Raw genomic sequence first — 16913 nt, 5'->3', positions numbered from 1 at the left:
TGGTAAAAAGCAGGAATAAAACAAAACTGAAGGAAAAAATTGCCAAGCCCAAATTAAAGGTCCCAAGTTCTTGACCCAAAAGGTCAAGAAGTCCATTAAACAAACAGAACAAAAATATCTCTCCTCTCAAAATCATTCTGTTAGGTTTAATTTATTCCTTGTGTAACATCACTGAAAGAAGTGGCACTGGTCCACAAAGGAAATCTGGCCACATCCAAAACTTTTACCAGGAAGGGTGGCCATACTGCTACTGCAGGGAGCAAAAAGGACTCATCCCAGCCTGGGAGCAGGGGAGGTGACAAAGCAGACAACACCACTGTGCAGACCCTTCACAGCACCCCAGAGCATCCCAGCCCGGCCCCTGAGGGTGCTGCAGGAGCTCCTGCCCCAAGGGCTGAGCCAACAGGCTGCAGGTGTGAAAAGTGAACTGGTCTGCACATGTCTTGTCTCTGCTGCTTTCTTCCTCTCTCCCACTCCTTTCACCAGTCACCTTCTGTTCTCTGTGTATGGTTTCTATTTCATCTTCAACTGACATGCAGGTGTCAGCCAGAACCACAGAGGCAGCAGAGCTGCAACACCCATCCCACTCGGCGTGACACCATCCACACAGCTCTGCTCTGCTGCCACACAGCTTCAAACAGATGCACCTGAGCAGACACACTGCACTCAACAGAATTCAGAAACAAAGCCAGTGAGCAGGCAGCACACATCCCAGCTCCCCCTGCACAGCCACGGCCAGGTGCAGTGCAGGGGCCCTTCCCCACAGCTCATCTCCCCAGTCTGAGGCACTCAGCCCTGTGACCAATACAGCAGCCCCTCCACCCATGACCCACACAGGACTCTTGGCCCAGCAGAATGACAGAATCACAGAATCATTTACATTGGAAAAGAATCTGAAGGACATGGAGTCCAGCCATTCCCCAGCATTGCCAGTGCAACCACTACTCAATGTCCCCAAACTCTTTCTGCTGCATCCTAAGGAAAGCAGCAGCTCCACACCCTGATGGAGTCCATAGCACTGGGGGTTGTTGCCAGTTTGCTCCATGGACTAGCCTGACACTCACCTTACAAGCTCCATCTCCTCAGACCTGTCATCCCCACTGGTTAGGACACTCCTAACCAGAGCCTCTGTCAGCAGGATAACCTCTCACATGGAGCTTCCCCATGGCTGAGATCTACACACATATGGGGTGGACATCAAAGTTATGCTGCTGAGGTCACCAAGAGCTTTACAGAGCAAAGAGCACTTGCAAGAGGAGTCCTGCCCTGGGGCTCTGCCTAGGTGCAAACGCTGTGTCAGGTTTGTGGCCATACGCCGGAAAGTGGGCTCATGCAGAAAATTGCCCTTTACCCTTCCTCCCTCCGGCTCCCAGCTCATCCCAGCCTGCACAGACAACTCTCCAGATCCCTAAAAACCTCCTTTTCTATCTCCAAACATACTGCAAAACTTCTCTATGGAATTAGTGCTGGGTTGATCAAATAAATCCTCGTTTATCTGCTGCACATAATTGGGGGATGGAGTGATGGAGTGCATTCTCTCACACACACTGAGGCGAGCACAGCAGGAAATAAAAGATCCCAGGAATGGACTGATTTTCATGAGCACTTTAGAAACCACAGGCTGTATTCTGCCCAGTGCAGAAAGGCGTAGGAAAGAGAATTGTCTCGGGGAAAATAATCCTTGAATTATTGTATGACCAACAAAATTCTGTGATCTTGGTGTCTCGGCACTTCTTCCTCACGCAATGTGTCACCTCAGCTGTTGACCAGTGCTCCATGAGAGCTCCAGGAGGCAGCCCCTGGGAACAGCCCACTGTCAGACCAGCCTTGTACAAACCCAGCACAAATCATCCTCCACAGAGAAGTGCTGGAATCCAGACTTCATGTGTTTTCACTCATAGGGCACCTTCTTCCCAAGCACCGGTCAAACTACTACAAAAATATCTACTATTAGCATGTGCCTTTTGTTCCTCAGCAAAAACCAACCGGTGACATTGTACAAAAGAAATATCACCCACCCTGGAAAAAAATAAATCAACCAAACAGAAATAAATGAAGTTTCTAGATTGCAGCAACCTGCACCTATTGCACAGCCCAAGTCTTTTCCAGCATCACACTGTTATGTGGCCTAACTAGAACCTGTGCATGCCAGCAACAAATCTGTTATTCAAAGCTGGAATTCAGAACCCCCCAAATCAGCCAGGGCTCACTGCTCAGTATCTTGAGACTCTACAGAATGAGGTCTCAGTTTCAAGTTTCAGTACAATACATCACACACCCACAGGGATGAAGAGGGTGGATGCTGCCAACTCTCTAACCAGGATGTATCGAAACCCAACAGACCAACAGAGCCAACTCCATGGCAGACTCATCCATGGCAGAGTGAGCCCTGACAGCCACCAGCCCAGCATGGCAGCAAGCAGCACTGCAAATGAGACTGGATTTAACTTCAGCCTTTCTTTGCTGACCCAAGGATCTGAAGATTTTAAGCATCTCTATCAGGAATAGCACCCCACAAGTGGCCAAGCAGGTAGGCCACCTTTCTGGGAGAGCCCCACAGCAGAAGGAATCCCAAAAATTGGGCTAAACCTAAGCCCTGAGGAGCTGGGGAGCAGCAGCCAGGATCAGCTGTGCTGCAGTACAAACCTGTGTTTACCAAGCACTGCTCAGTAAAACATCCTTTATGTTTTGCCCTCTGCAATTCTAGGAATTATCTTTAAAAATGAGCACATACACTCCAGGAAATCGGCCTGTAAACCCTTACAAACTGACTGCAGTCTTGCCCTGACCCTGTCATTCCATTTCTCCCTCCAGCAGGGACATTACTGCAAATAAATACCACTGCTGTAACATCAGCTGTGCAGGACCCACAACTCACCAAACCCCTGTAACACTGGCCTGTTACAAACTCACACCTGCAACCAATGGATCCCTCTGGAATTTCTGATTTTGTGACTTGTCCTCCAAAAGCCACAACACTCTGAGCAACACCACTCCTTTGCTTTCATGTTCCTTCTCACTCCTCGCTGCACTGAGCATCTGCTCACCCTGCGTGTCACATCCACAGCCACACGTACAGCAGGAGCAGGCTGGACATGGGCAGTGTCTGACTAAATGGCAGACAAATGCAAATAAACTAAACACCAACAAAGCCACAGACATCATTGACTTTGTACAGCAACAACTACTGTACCTGTGTATTTATACATCCATGTATGTATTTATACACATTAATACAAATCTGAGTATTGTGTGTGTTTGATTTGCTTTAATTGTGACACCCATTTATATAACCATTTATATAACTTACTTTTAAATCTGAGGTAACTTATCACTGTAATTTGCCATAAGCATGCTCAGATCTTGCTAAAAATACTGATCAATGGTTGGTTGTCCTTTTCAGTCACAGGACCATTTTCATGTATTCTTTATAGATACATATAAACATATAAACGCATGGCAATCCTGAGAGTACCCCAACGTTATCTTTTCATGTTTTGTTTTGCATGGCAAACACTCTGAACCAACTGCAACGCTCACAGGGGAAGCTCCAAAATGAGCAGATAGTACAACAAGGAGGGAGAAGGAACAGGAATGATTTTCACTGTCATATTTACAAAGAACTTACTATATTAAACCAAACAACCACACAATTAAAGAATGATAAATTATTAACAGAACCTTTAAACCATTCTTGACTGTTCCTGTTGTTGACATGCATAACCCGCTCTTGTACCTTAATTTCATTTCAGCACTTCAAATACATTTCCAAAAGATTAACATCAAATTTCAAATGACCCAATTACAGCTTTATCGCATTTTATTCCTATTTCAAGATGCAAACTGGCTTTATACATCTCCACATACATCCATGCTGTGCTCTGTGTGCTCTTCCCATGCCATTCTCCAGCAGGCTCACCTCCACCATCACTAATCCAGGTGACAGCAAAGGGTCCCCAGCCCACAGCGTGCTCAGCACTGCCCCACGGTGAAGACAGCCATGGTGGGGATGGTCCATCATGCTTGGTACAGCTTATGGCATGTGTGTGTGGGAATGATGGATAACATCCTTGATAGAGAGAAACAAAGAGAACCTGCATGGTTAGAAAGAAAACCATGGTAGCAACAGCCATAAATCACATGAGTATCCTTGGATATGGCATTCAGACTGGGCACTGGGCTGGTATGAAATTATGTCCTTCTGTCCATGGACTTGTAAGGATTTGCTCCACCTGATAACTGACAGGGAAACCCCAACATATTTCTTTATCACCCATGATTTTGAACTGTGGAGGAGCAGTAACAGCTCAAAATAAATACCCAGTGACACCCAGTGCCACTGGCAGCGAGTTAGCAGTGGAGATTGCTCGTTGTTCTACTGATGTAAAGTGCTCTTGTCTTCAGTTGATTCAGACATCTGCACATCAATGCACCCCAGCAGGAGGTGGGAACAGGGTGAGGTTTAAGGTCCCTCCCAGTGCAAATTATTCTGGGATTCTGTGGGAAGTCATAAATTTCCTCTTTTTCTCCAGATACTCTTCTTGCCTTTTTACAAACACCACATGAAGTGTTAATATTCTTTCACTGCTTGTGACTTATCAACACAAAATTAGAGTTCTGCCCTGCTCTTCTCAAAGGGAAAACCTTACCTGACTGAACCCTTCCAGCCCATGCAGGATGTGCTCCATAAGACACTCCTTAAAAGTACTCCACAAGACATCCTTCCTTAAAAAAATGATTGTGACATTTTCTGTGACATTTCTGTCCCACAGAAGCCCTGTGGCATGAGCAGGACCTGGAATGCCAGCAGGCCAGTGCCACTGAGCTTCTCCATCAGCATGGTTTGCAGTTAAAGCAATCAGTTCTGCTCTGAAAGGGATTTCAGAGTTCCAAGAATGCAAAGAAACACAAAATTCAGAAGGAACAATGAAAAGGCAGCAGCAGCAGCTAGCAGGTTGAGGCTGTGACTGCAGGCAGCCAGACAGGCTCTGCTCCCACTCACGGTAAAATTCCAGGTAAGTGCTCTTCAGAAACACCTCCTTTACACACGTTTTCCTTCCTTGAACCATTCACCAACTCTCACACCACAAAAAAGCAGAAATAATTATTCTGAAGAACATTTGTGAGTGCTTTGTATCTGAAAAACTTCCTTGCACCAAAGCATAAAACAACAGTTTTTCTTGTTCTAAATAAAAAGTCCCAAGCAACCAAAAAACCCCCAACTAAACAACAAAACGTGCCCACCCTCCCTGCAGAAATCCTCCTGGGAAAAAGCTTAGGTCTGAGAACTTAAAAACATTAAGGCTTGGCTCATTGTTGAACACAACAGGCAACAGCAGTTCTGACTGCAAGTGACATGTTGAATAGATCATTCCCTACAGCCCCTTGCTTTGGAAGCATGAGGGAACAACCCCAGCTCCACCTCATTCCAGCCCTTTGGGTATTTTTCAAGTAGTACTGTAACTGAATTCCAGCACCTACTTCAGTTCAGCATTTTTTAAATGGAAAAATTTAGCAGTATGGTAAAAAGGGACTTAACTGTATATGGGACTTAGGTAGCAGCCAACACCAGTTGAGGGCAGCCCCAGATGGTACCTGGGAGCAGAAGGCTCTGCCCAGTACCACCCTGGGTTCAGGACTGCTCTTCACACCATCTCCTCCCTGCTGGTGTCACTCACAGCACACATTTCCTGACCTGCTCCCCTCTCCATGCAGTCTGTAAACATCACAAGTGAATGTGAAACATGAACTCCCACTTTTCAGTAACCCAGAGCATCCCACAGAGGCAGTGGGCTGTGTCCTGCCTGCAAAGCAAAGGAATGTCCCCACATTCCCTGTGAACTGCTCATGGGGAGCAGGAGCAGTGCAGGAGGAGCACACAGCTGATCACACCCAAACCTCACACACAGCTGATTACACCCAAACCTCCGAGGTACCTGAGGTATTCCTCCGTGGGGCTGAGCAGGAATCACCACTGGGCCAACCTCAGCACTCTGCCTTTTACAGGAGGTGTTAGGGCACAATTGTCCTGTTCTCTGGCCAATCTGGTGCAATGTCAAAAAGAGGGTAAAACTTGATAAAACTGGAAAATGCCACAGGCACTGACAGTGCTGTGGAAGAATGGTCCTGCAAAGCCTGGCGGGGCCCAGGAGCGGGGCTGGGGTGTCTCTGAAAGCATTTGCTCAGTTCCTAACAGTCCTGTGCAAGTCCGTGTCCAAAGAATGAAGGAAAATAATGTATCTGAGTCCTTGTGAGCCCTCTCCATCCATTTCGAGCAAAGTGTCCTGACACACTGTGCCTCTGCCTCGCACTGACTCTGTGCTCCAGTCTGTGATTTACAAGCAGCATCAGGAATAGTAACAGTTTCTCACCCACAGCTGCATTTCACCCCCCTGGTATTGCTCATAGTCCCCTGCAGTTTTACTCCCACACCTTCCAGCAATGCTTGATTTCTAAGCACATTGCTGCATCCATGGACAGACACCCATTCCTTCTGCAGCACCGGGAGCTGGGGCTGTGGGGGTGCAGCAGTGCCAGCTGAGCAGAGGGTGAGAGGCTGTGCTGGGGAGGCTGGGAGTGAGGGCTCGGGGAACAGCGTGCTGCTGCCTGGGCTGAGAGTGGAGCCTTTCTCATGAGTGCTGGAAGGACAGAGCTGCGGGCAGGCATCCCTCAGCAGGAGCTGCTGTGCAGCCACCGCAGGCGCCTTGTGATTCCACCGGGATGAACTTTGTCACAGTCTCATGCAATAGTCTAAAAATTTCTTAGACTAATAAACTAATAAACATTGGGACAAATCATAAGTGGATGTGTTGCCTTTCCCTCAAGAACAGCTTTGGCCAATGTGTTTGTCCTGATGCAAAAGAGTTGGTGGATAAGAGTTCCAAATACTGCGAAGAACCACGTTGGCAGTAAAAGCTGTGAATTCATAGGATCTTCTCAGAACACATCTGAGTGTTTTAAGACCTCCTCAGCCATCTCAACAAGAGCAAATCCACCTCTTTTAGAACAAGCCCCACATTCACCTGTAAGGAAATAGCATCCTCACCTTTTCCAACCCTCTACCCACCTTTTCACCTTTCAGTGGAAGTTTCATTGAGAGACAATGCCAGAGCAGGAATTAGTCAAGTCTTTGGAATGATGAATCCCTTATCAGCAACCAGCTGCAGAGTAGCACCTCAGTGTTCCATAGGCAAGAGCAGGGATGAGAGAGAAGAGGCTGTCAAAAGGGGCTCCTGCACTCCCAGCCTCAGCACCTGGGCTCTCTTGTGGCTTCTGATGGCACCTCTGTGACTCAGATTTCTGAAGTGACCATGGAACAAAACACTTAGCAGCCCCATGTGTTTACCATTCTTTACTCAATGACTCCTCATTCAGGTATCAGGAACACAGCTTTTTTTAAATTCCTTTTTTTCTTTCTTTAATTCCCTGGGAAATATTTCTGGGGTGTGAAGGAGCTCATATATGCTGTTCATATGCTGTCCCCATGGCCTGTAAGGAGCTAGGGGTTCCAGTGGTCCTGCCTGCTCCTGGCCAATAAACTGCTCCTCTAAAGGAGGAGAGTACACTAGATACCCTCCAAATTCCTTAGTAACTGCTGCAATCTATTTAAGGGTATTTAGTGATCACAAATGGAGAGGAAATCCCAAGTGGATAGGATGGTGATACAGGAGACACTGTCCCTGTTAACACATAAGCCCAGCAGCAACAGCACTGCAAGTCCTTTTGCTTCCCCCACCTGCCCCAACCGAGAGGCTTTGCTGAGATGCTCCATAAAGACATTAAATCTCACTTATAACCTGGCTGTGGGGACTGTGCTCCTGCACAATGATCCTTGGCTGTTCTGTGTGCTGCTGCCACAAGGGACACAGCACATATGGCACAGGAACAGCATTCCAGTCAATTTTCACATTTCCATTCCCTTCCATTGAGATGTTAACAGCAAAAATGGAGGTTTAATAAAAAATCACAGCTACTGATATCTAGCAGAAATATTTCACTTCTTTTTTTACTTGTTACATCCTTCCAGTCTGCCAGATGAGGCAAAATGCTTTTTCTGAGAGTAAATGTACTGTGTATTTTGCAAAAAGAGGAAAACACGATGAAATCCATGAGCAATTCCATAAAAACAATAAGGAAGCTCTCACATAGTTCCAGATTACTGGGTTGACAATTGCAAACAGGAAATTTAAAAATATCTTTGTTTCTGCAATTCTGGTTTATTTTTTCCTGTCAAAATATACTATTGCTTAACTTTCTGCTTGTCTTGACTACTTGCTAAAACAAATGGATGAAGCACTAAATATTGCTGAATATCCCAGGAGAAGTCAACCCTGGTTAGCTGGGAAGCTAGGCACAATTACACCCAGGGAAACTCAGCACCCTCACTCCTGCTCTGCCTGTAAGAACAAGACTAAGCCCTGGCCTCACCTGGAGAAGCAGCAGCCATCAGTTTTTGGGGATGTGCCTGAGAGGAAAAGAAGGAACTCCTCCATGGGCTGCTGGCTGGGAGCCGTGCACAGGCTGTCAGCCTCTTCCAACAGCTCTTCCAAAGGCCTAGGAGAGTGCAACAAGGAGGGACTTGCACTCTCCAAGGCCGAGAGAAAATATTAATCCCTGGATGTCCTGGGCTGGGGTCCCAGGGCTGAAGAGTAAGCAGAAGGTCACGGAACCAGAACAAAGCAGGAGGTCATGGAATCATGGAATTGTTTGGGTTGGAAAAGACCCTAAAATCATCAGGTCCAGCCGTCCCCCCAGCACGGCCAAGTGCAGCACTAACCATGTCCCCAGTCTACACCTCTCTTAAATCCATCCAGGGATGGTGACTGCACCACTGCCCTGGACAGTCTGTGCCAGGGATGAAAACTCCTTTGATGCAGAAATTTCCCCAATATCCAATCGAAGCTTCCCCTGGCACATTTGTCTCAAGATGTTGTAGCCTGATCACACCACACTGCTGGAGACCATGGTCCCCAGGACACCCCTGTCCCACAGAGAGTGCCCTTCTGGGGGTGGGGGGAGATGCTCAGCCTTCACACAGGGTGGGGGACCAACACCCCAGGAAAAATCTACATGAGAGACCTAGTGAGATTGGCCAAACACATTATTGCCATTACATTGTATACCAGAGGTACTTGGATGTAACAGCCAAGTAACATCTAAAAATAGCCATGCATAAAGTTGTAAAATGGACTGTGAACAGGCCAATTTTTTTCAGGTAAAACCCTGGAAAGGAATTACTATTGGTATCCATCAGCCAGTGTAAGATTTGATAATGTACACCCACATTACAGAGTTATCAGTCACTGATAAGATGCATGACATGGTCACTATGAAAAACCCACGTGATTCCAAAGCATCAGCTCACCTGTAGCCCAAACAAACCTTCAGCACTGCTTCAGAGCACCTTTATAAGACACCCCTAAAGCCACAAACCATGTTTTAATAAAATATTTTCAGAACTGTAGACCGACAGACTGCCATACAAGAGAGGGCTATCTGGGCAAGGAGAACACACTGTATTTTAAGTGTAAATATATTACAGTGCTACTACAAAATTTGTATTGGTCAGAAAGAAGGAAATACATTAAGGTAATATTAAAGATGGTGGCCTCTGAGTTTTGGAAAGCCTTACAGTGATTGTATAATACTTTTTCTCTTCTCCAGTATCTCCCCATATGAAGTTACATTCCTTTGATAATTTTTGTCAAGACATCTTTACCCATTTCCTTTATTATGGAGCTATTCAGCACTAAGGAAAAAGTTTCCCTTTGCTTGCAGAACTCATTTCTCTGTTGTGACATGGCTGATAACGCTGCCATCCCACTAATACTGAGCTCAACAGGTACCTAGGTGCCCACAGGGCTGCTCACAAAACAGTGCAGCTGAAGGCTTGGGCTGCTGGAGAGTACTCATTAAACCACAGTATTTTGTCTTTTTTTAAAATTAAACATGAATTGTGTTTAATATTTCTAACATTTTATCCTTTCAGAGGTAAAAGCTGGGTAAGAACTTCTAGAATTAGAAGAATCTTTATATACAAAAATCTTCTCTGATCTGTACTGGCTCTCAGGTACCAGGAGGTTCATGTAGGCCTTTCCACACTACTGTCCACTCTTGGTATTACTTAGACTCGGATTTTCAAAAGCATTCTAGTATAGGTATTAGCATGGTTCGTTCATGATACCTGTTGTGGGCAGGCTCCCAGAAAAACTGAGCCTGTCATTCATGCCAACTAACTCTTCAGGAAAAATTGAAATAAGCTGAGATTTTTAGTTATTTGAAAAACTTACACACTTTGGTCCTATCTGAACTCAGCACATGAAAGGAAATCATTCTGGGCACAGCTTGATTAACCTCAGGGATTCCCTCTGCTGTGACAAAACCAAAGCAAATAGCATTCTAGTTTTAGAATATCCTCATCTTCAAATTTTACCCAAATTTCCAAATTTTCCCATAGCTAGTGATAAGCCTGGGTAAAAGAGTGGAATTAGATGCTGCCGTGTAAAACCGGACCTGTTTTTGAAAGGGAAAATGCTGAATGCTCTGTTTTGAGCATAAAATCTGCCCACACACAGAATTTAGCTTTGCAGTGTAGCAGAGAAGTGTTTTTCTTAACCCAGCCACGTTTACTCTGGGTGCCAGGGCATCCTGAGTAACTCCCACCATCACTTTAGGCTGCTCTGATAACTGCACGAGCTGCTTTTTGGTAACTAAACCTTTTACTAAGTTATTGACCACTGCTAGGCCTGGAGCAAGAAGGTTCAAAGTTTAAATATACACGGGGTAATAAAATCAATACTTGTTATTTCATTTAGTGAGCACGATCCCATCCTACAGCACCAGGTGTGGGTTATAAGAACAGGTAACAAAATACTGCAGAGAAAATGAATAATTTACCTCCCCTCACCTACAGCTGTAATGAGTAACCCCGTACAGATTTCTAGTTGAACAAACCGGTACAAAAAGACTTGCCTTGTCTTGGATACAGGGGTCTGTAACCTTGTAACAAGGTTTCCATTGCAGATGAGACACTTGGAGACCTGTCATCATGTACAGCTTTTCCCAGCCCCCAGCAAGCTGCTCCCCGGGAGGGGGAATGGAGGGTGTCCCTGCACAGGGTCACTGGGCACAGACAGCCAGCAGCATCACCTGCAAGCTGAGGAGAAGGCAGAGCTCCTCACAGCACACAGCTGAGCGACCCTGTCCCCATCCCCTGTGCCCGAGCAGCTGCCCAGGGACCCTGGCCCACGGCCCGTGTCACAGCTGGCACCAATCCTTCCATCCAGCCAGGCCGACCCTTGAGGCAGCAGAGTGACCCATGGCAACTGCTGAGTGTCAGCTTCTTCACTCATCAAGACCACTCCCTCTTCCTCCTCCTTTCCTGGTCTTCAAAGAGCCAGTTCCCATGCCAACCAGTCGGGCACCCTGGCTGTCCCTGCTGCCTGCAGACCTGCTACCAGGCAGAACAACACCAGGACTCCTCCTCAGGATGGGACCCAAGGGGAGAGGAGCCAGCACAGGTGATGGAGGGGCCAGGAAATCACAGAGCACCAGACTGGGTGCTCAGAGCAGAGCACTGAGGTGTGTGAGACTTCACCAGTCCAAACAGCTACACCAGAGAACACCTGCACATGGACAGGAGACAAACAGCCCTGTGTCCACTTTGGCATTAGTGCCCTTTGCCTCTAAGATCATCTCTGGCCTTTCCAGACAGCTGGAAGCTGCTTGTCTGGAGCAGCTCAGGCAAACAGAGAGAACAGGAATCATCAAACCTCAGTTTCACAAGAAGTCACAGGGTTCTGTGAACACACCAACAGCTCCATGGCTCAGCACACTTCAGCAGTGTCCAAGAGTCCCCAGTGCATTTGTCCCAGAAGTGGAGAGGGCTCCATTGCCATGTGTCCAACTTCTAAACTACATTACATAAGCTTAACACACTTTAGGTACTTTCAAAATATCAATTTGCCATCGGAACTGCTGAAGTTGCCACAGACACATTACCCAGCCTTAGATGAAAGGGAGACTGCCACTGCTGCAGGGATAACCCATGAAAAATATTTCTTTTAGGTATTTGGGAACTCCTGTCAGAAGGGAAACATGAAAACACCTAATCTGCTTCGACAAAACCAAACCAGAAATGACACCTTTTTTTTCTGAATTGCACACTGTACATCATGTTAAAAAGAAACAGAAGTATGATTAAAACATTAGGCAATCCTCCTGAGCACTGTGCAGCTGGGCACACTGGCTCATGTTTGGTTGCCGAACCTACGTAACATTGTATTTTTTGTTGCAGTACTATATAACATTGAATATTTTTGTTGCAGTTTTGTATAAACATTAACATCAGTGCTTTGAGTGTCCGGGACAGACAAGATTTCATACAATTAAATCCTGATTTTTTTTTCCTATTTATTTACTTATATATTACCAAGAAAAGCAAACAGTGTCATAGATAAGCTGCTTGCTCCTAATACTCCATGAACTTCTCTGATACAACTATCTCAGGCTTTGACACTTTGAGAAGTGAACTCCTCCTCATTTTTTTTCTCTAAAAATCAATCTCTGGGCACTACTATAAACTAAGGAAAAAGAGTACAACACCCCATCCCCAGAAGCACTACAAATCATTTCTGTCCCTTATGCCACAAAATTAAACACCTTTCCTCTTGCTGTTGACCCTGAGCTGCCCACAACATGATCATTTGGTTGATCAGCTACAAGCAACCTCTCTTTGTCAGTTGCAATGGGAATTCACCATCCTGTGCAGGCAGCTTACCTCCTGTCGCTGTTTACTCTTCAGCAATTCACTCTGCCGTTACTTTGCCTGAAAATCTTACTATTTTCACGTCTTTAAAGTGTCTAAGTTTCAAGTGCACATGCTTGAGGCTTCTCTCCAGCCTCACCTCAGCATCTGTGCCCGAGTCCTCAGTGGCACGGGCCAGCGCGATTCGTGCGAGCCTCCTGTCCCGGACCACACGTGCGGAGCACCCTTCCGCCAGCACTGCCACTACGGCTATTTCTGTATTTCCCTTCCTGTTTCTACACAGCTTCTAAAATAAACGGTAGAACATCATTCCTAATGTCACAGCAAAGCGTCTGGAGTCCTTTATTCTGCGCACGGAAGATCCGCGGATGCCCCAGTGCCCGCTCGAGCATCCGTGAGCCGCACCAGGCAGAGCCTCTCGCCTCCGCCTCGTCCGCCAGCTGTGAGGAGACTCTGCCGGGCGCTGCTTGCGATGAAAGAGCGACAGCCTAACCTGACTGGACCCCTGTGGTAAAAAGCGCCCATCCAGGTGATTTACCTGATTTTAATTGCACTTTTTACACTTCAATCATTCCTGGGGAATTGCTGCGATGCCGCTGACACTCCATCCTCCTCCTCCTCCACATCCGAAGGGAGTGAGAGGTCCTGTCGGGGGGCTGTCCCCGCGTGTACCCCCTCTCGCCCAGTGACCCCCTTCGCCGGCACGGCTGCCCGGGCGGTGCGGTGGCTCTCGAGGCTCTCGGTCCCCAGTTGCCGCCCTCGCCCTCATCACACCAGGCGCCACCGAAGTTCCGCCGCCCGCCGCAACTCCGCCGCGGCCGCCCATTGTCTGCGCGCCGGGAGGCGCTTTGGGGAGAAACGAGCCGAAAAGCCGAGTCCTCAGCCCCGCCCGGCCTCCCCGCCGCTCCCCTGCCCGCGGCCTCCCCCCGCGGCAGGCCCCGGCTTCGGGCAGGGCCGGGGGTGCGCGGGGGTCCCCGGGGGCGGGGGCGCTGCCCGGCGGGGCCGCGGGGCGGGCGCTGCGCCAGCGAGGGCTCCCCCGCCCGCTCCCACCGCCCCGCCCGGCCCCAGCGCCGAGGGGCTGCCAGGGCGGGCGCTCCCCGCAGCCCCCGGCCCTCCCCGGCCGTGGCCGCCCTGCCACCAAGGAACACCCCGCGGGAGCCGCGGCCAAGGTGCCCGAGCCCTGCCCGGGCGGGAGGCCGAGGCGCGGGGACCGAGCCCGCTGACAGCGCGGCCGAGCCCCGCAGCCGCCGCCGCCGCCGCGGCCCCTCGCTCCCCGCCCCGGGCCCGGCTCCGGGAGGGACGCGGCGCGGAGCCGCGGGCGGGCGGCGCAGAGCGGCCCCATCCCCTCCCCGGGCGTGCACAATGGCCCCCGCCACCCCGGGGCTCCGGTGTCACCGCGGGGGGAGCAGCTTTGTGTCGGGAATCCGGCCCCAAACCCACAAAACACACAAAACCAGCGCGCGGGGAGCGCGGGAGCGGCGCCGGGAAGCGCGGCTCCTCCTTCCCCGCTCCGGGAAGGCCTGCGGGAGGGAGCGCGGCGGCGGGAGCACCGGGGGCGGCGGGGCCGGGGCCGGGCTCGGGGTGCCGGGCGCGGTGCGTTACCTGCCGTGGAACCAGTCCTTGCAGGCGTCGCACTCGATCATGAAGCGGGTCACGTCGTAGGGCAGCCGGCAGATGCAATAGACGGGCACCGTCGCCATGTTCGCGCCGACCGCGCCGATCCGCTCCGCTCGCGGCCGCCCGCCCGCCCGGCCGAGCGGAGCGGAGCGCGGCGGGGCCGAGGCGCCGAGGGGGGTGGCACGGGGGAGGAAGGGGAGAGCGGAAAACCAGAAATAATACAAAATAATAAAAAACGCTATAAAACCGCGATAGTGGATTTAGGGCTCCAGAGGGGCGGGCGAGCGGTGCCGGAGGACAGGGAAGCTCTGCCCGGAGCCGGGGGCCATGGCCAGGTCCCGCCGCCCGCCGGCGCCGCGGGCCGGGGCTCTCTGTTGTTGTTGTTGTTGTTGTCCCTCCAGGATGGTGATTCCCGGTGCTCGGCGATCGCGGCGGTGCCCCCTGGTGACAGCCCGGCGCGGCCTCCCCGGCGGGCCCGGCCTTGCGTCAGCCCGGAGGGAGCGGGGCCGAGCGGGGCCGGGCCGGGCGGAGCGGAGCGCGGCGGAGCGGGGCTCCCCGGTCGGGGCCGGGGCGCGGCGGGGGCTCGGCGGAAAACGCGTGTTTTTGTTAACCCCCGCCTGCCGGGAGGGAGCTGCCCCCAGCCCGAGCGCCCCCGCCCGCCCCGCCGGGGGGGCCTGGGGGGCGGTGCGGGGGCACCGGGAGCGGGGAGCGCTCGGGGGCTGTGCGAAGGGGGGGACCCCGCTCGGGGCGGCCGGGGGTGTCTGTCTGCGACAGCGGGCAGAGCCCGAGCGAGGAGCGGGGTGCCCGCGGGAGCGGGGGGCTCCAGGCCGCCCCAAGGGCGAGGAAGCCCGGAGAAGTGGCCGCAAGTGCGGTGCGACCCGCGGGAACAACGCCTGGCTGGGCGTGCGGAGGGGGGCAGCCAGATACACAGCGCGGCTGGTCCACATCTAAAGTACCCAAAAGAATGAGCTTCTTTCTCTTCAGTAACATGATCTTAGTGGGGGTTTAACCACCTGGGGGGTTTACTGGGGTGTGGAACGAGATGATCTTAAAGGTCACCTCCAGCTCAAAGCACCCTGTGATTCTCTATTTGTATAATTTCTGCCTCTAAAGTCACCAGCTCTGCTCACAGCAGCCCTTTCCCTGCTGTGACTCCAAGGGGATGGTAATGAACACTTTGTGCCCACCAAGAACCAGATCACAGCAGCATATGGGCTGTGGGGGGACACTGAGGCCCTGAATGACCACGAACCCCAACACTGCACAGCCCCACTGACCTCCTCCCGTGCAGAGGCCAAAGAGGAACACACAAAGAGTGTGAGCTGGGGCTGAGGATGGAGAACCTTGCTGCCCTGCCATGCCAAGGCTCTGACAGGGGTTAAACAAACAGGCTGGGGGCTTTTGGAATTACTTCTCTTCCCAGAGTGTTCAAAGGCCAGTGGCACTTTTCCCTGAGGAGCAAGATCTTCCTACAGAGTGCTCACAAAGGGCCTTCCAACCAAGGTGGAATTTTAACTCTCTTACGGTGGATTCAGCATTTTGAATCCATTACATTTGTTGGTGTGGCAGGGGATTTGTCTTTGAGCAAAAAACTAAAACTGACATTTCTCAGACTTTCTTCATGTCTCTGCAAAAATCCTCAGAATCACCTGTGGAGGAAAAGAGTGATTAATGAAGCCAAAAAACTTCAGTTTCAAGTTTGTCTACAGAGAGGCAGCTGTTGTTGAATGGCTGAAGAGGGACTGTCAGGTCATTGCCCTTGCCCACTGCATGTATATGCTGCAGGCAGGACTGTCACACACAGGGCTGTGTGTGACTGACACACTTAGTCCTGCCACAGGTGACCTCTGACACAGCTGGAAGTGCAGTGACACGGTGGGAGGCCCCAGGTGTGCGTCCTAAACTGTCACTTGGTGCTTTTGAGTCTCTCAAAGTGTACCAAGGGACCTGTTTCCTTCATCACAATGCACCATGTAAGAACCTGCCCCTTAAAACCACCCCTCTTTTAAGTTAAAATCTATTGGTCATGGCTTTAATGGTTCAGAACTTCAGCCAGGAAGTAGAAGAGTAGTAGAAAGTAGAAGATCAAGTCCTGGAAGTACAGCAGGACGGGGCTGAACGGCTTGAGAGCCATCACAGAGCTTCAGACACCTTTACAGTGTTCCTCGATGCCAAGGACATCTCCCAGCACCACTCAGCTCAGGGTGTAAATGAGCCTCTAGAGACTGGGATGTCCTTTGGTACAGAATGGGCTTTGTGCCTCTGCACACCCTACACACCAGCAGCTGCAACCTGAAGTGCCTCCCTCTCTTCCTGGAACCAGTGTTGTCATGTTACAGAGCATGGAAGCAGAGGGCAGATCCATGATCTTTGAGGCCTTTTCCAAGCAAAAGGACTACTCCCTGAAGCAGCTCCTCCACACCACTTTCTGTGCCCCTGTTCCCCCTCTCAGTTGTTTACGGGCTTTGCTTACCCAGCCCATATCAGCTGTGAGGAATTTTTCTCATCCCCTTTCCTTAGTCCCATGAGC

The 16913-nt window shown here is 50.3% G+C and overlaps 1 protein-coding gene across 3 annotated transcripts in view; it reads right to left on the bottom strand.

Moving 5' to 3' along the window:
* PHF2 (PHD finger protein 2) overlaps nucleotides 1–16913 on the bottom strand; it is a 57115-nt gene that overhangs the window by 38541 nt on the left and 1661 nt on the right. The window contains exon 1 of one of the 3 annotated variants that reach the window (XM_054640012.2): nucleotides 14369–15041. The exons of 1 other annotated variant lie outside the window; for it this stretch is intronic. In XM_054640012.2, coding sequence (XP_054495987.2) covers nucleotides 14369–14466 — 98 coding nt within the window. In that variant the 5' untranslated portion in view covers nucleotides 14467–15041. Of the gene's footprint in view, nucleotides 1–14368; nucleotides 15042–16913 lie in introns of those variants that run through there. One more of the 3 variants, XM_054640011.2, reaches the window with a different exon arrangement.

The sequence above is a fragment of the Agelaius phoeniceus genome, chromosome 11 (assembly GCF_051311805.1).
Source record: "Agelaius phoeniceus isolate bAgePho1 chromosome 11, bAgePho1.hap1, whole genome shotgun sequence".
Classification (NCBI taxonomy): Eukaryota; Metazoa; Chordata; class Aves; order Passeriformes; family Icteridae; genus Agelaius; species Agelaius phoeniceus.
Note: the sequence above shows the minus strand (reverse complement) of the source record. Positions and strands in the feature narration are given on the sequence as shown.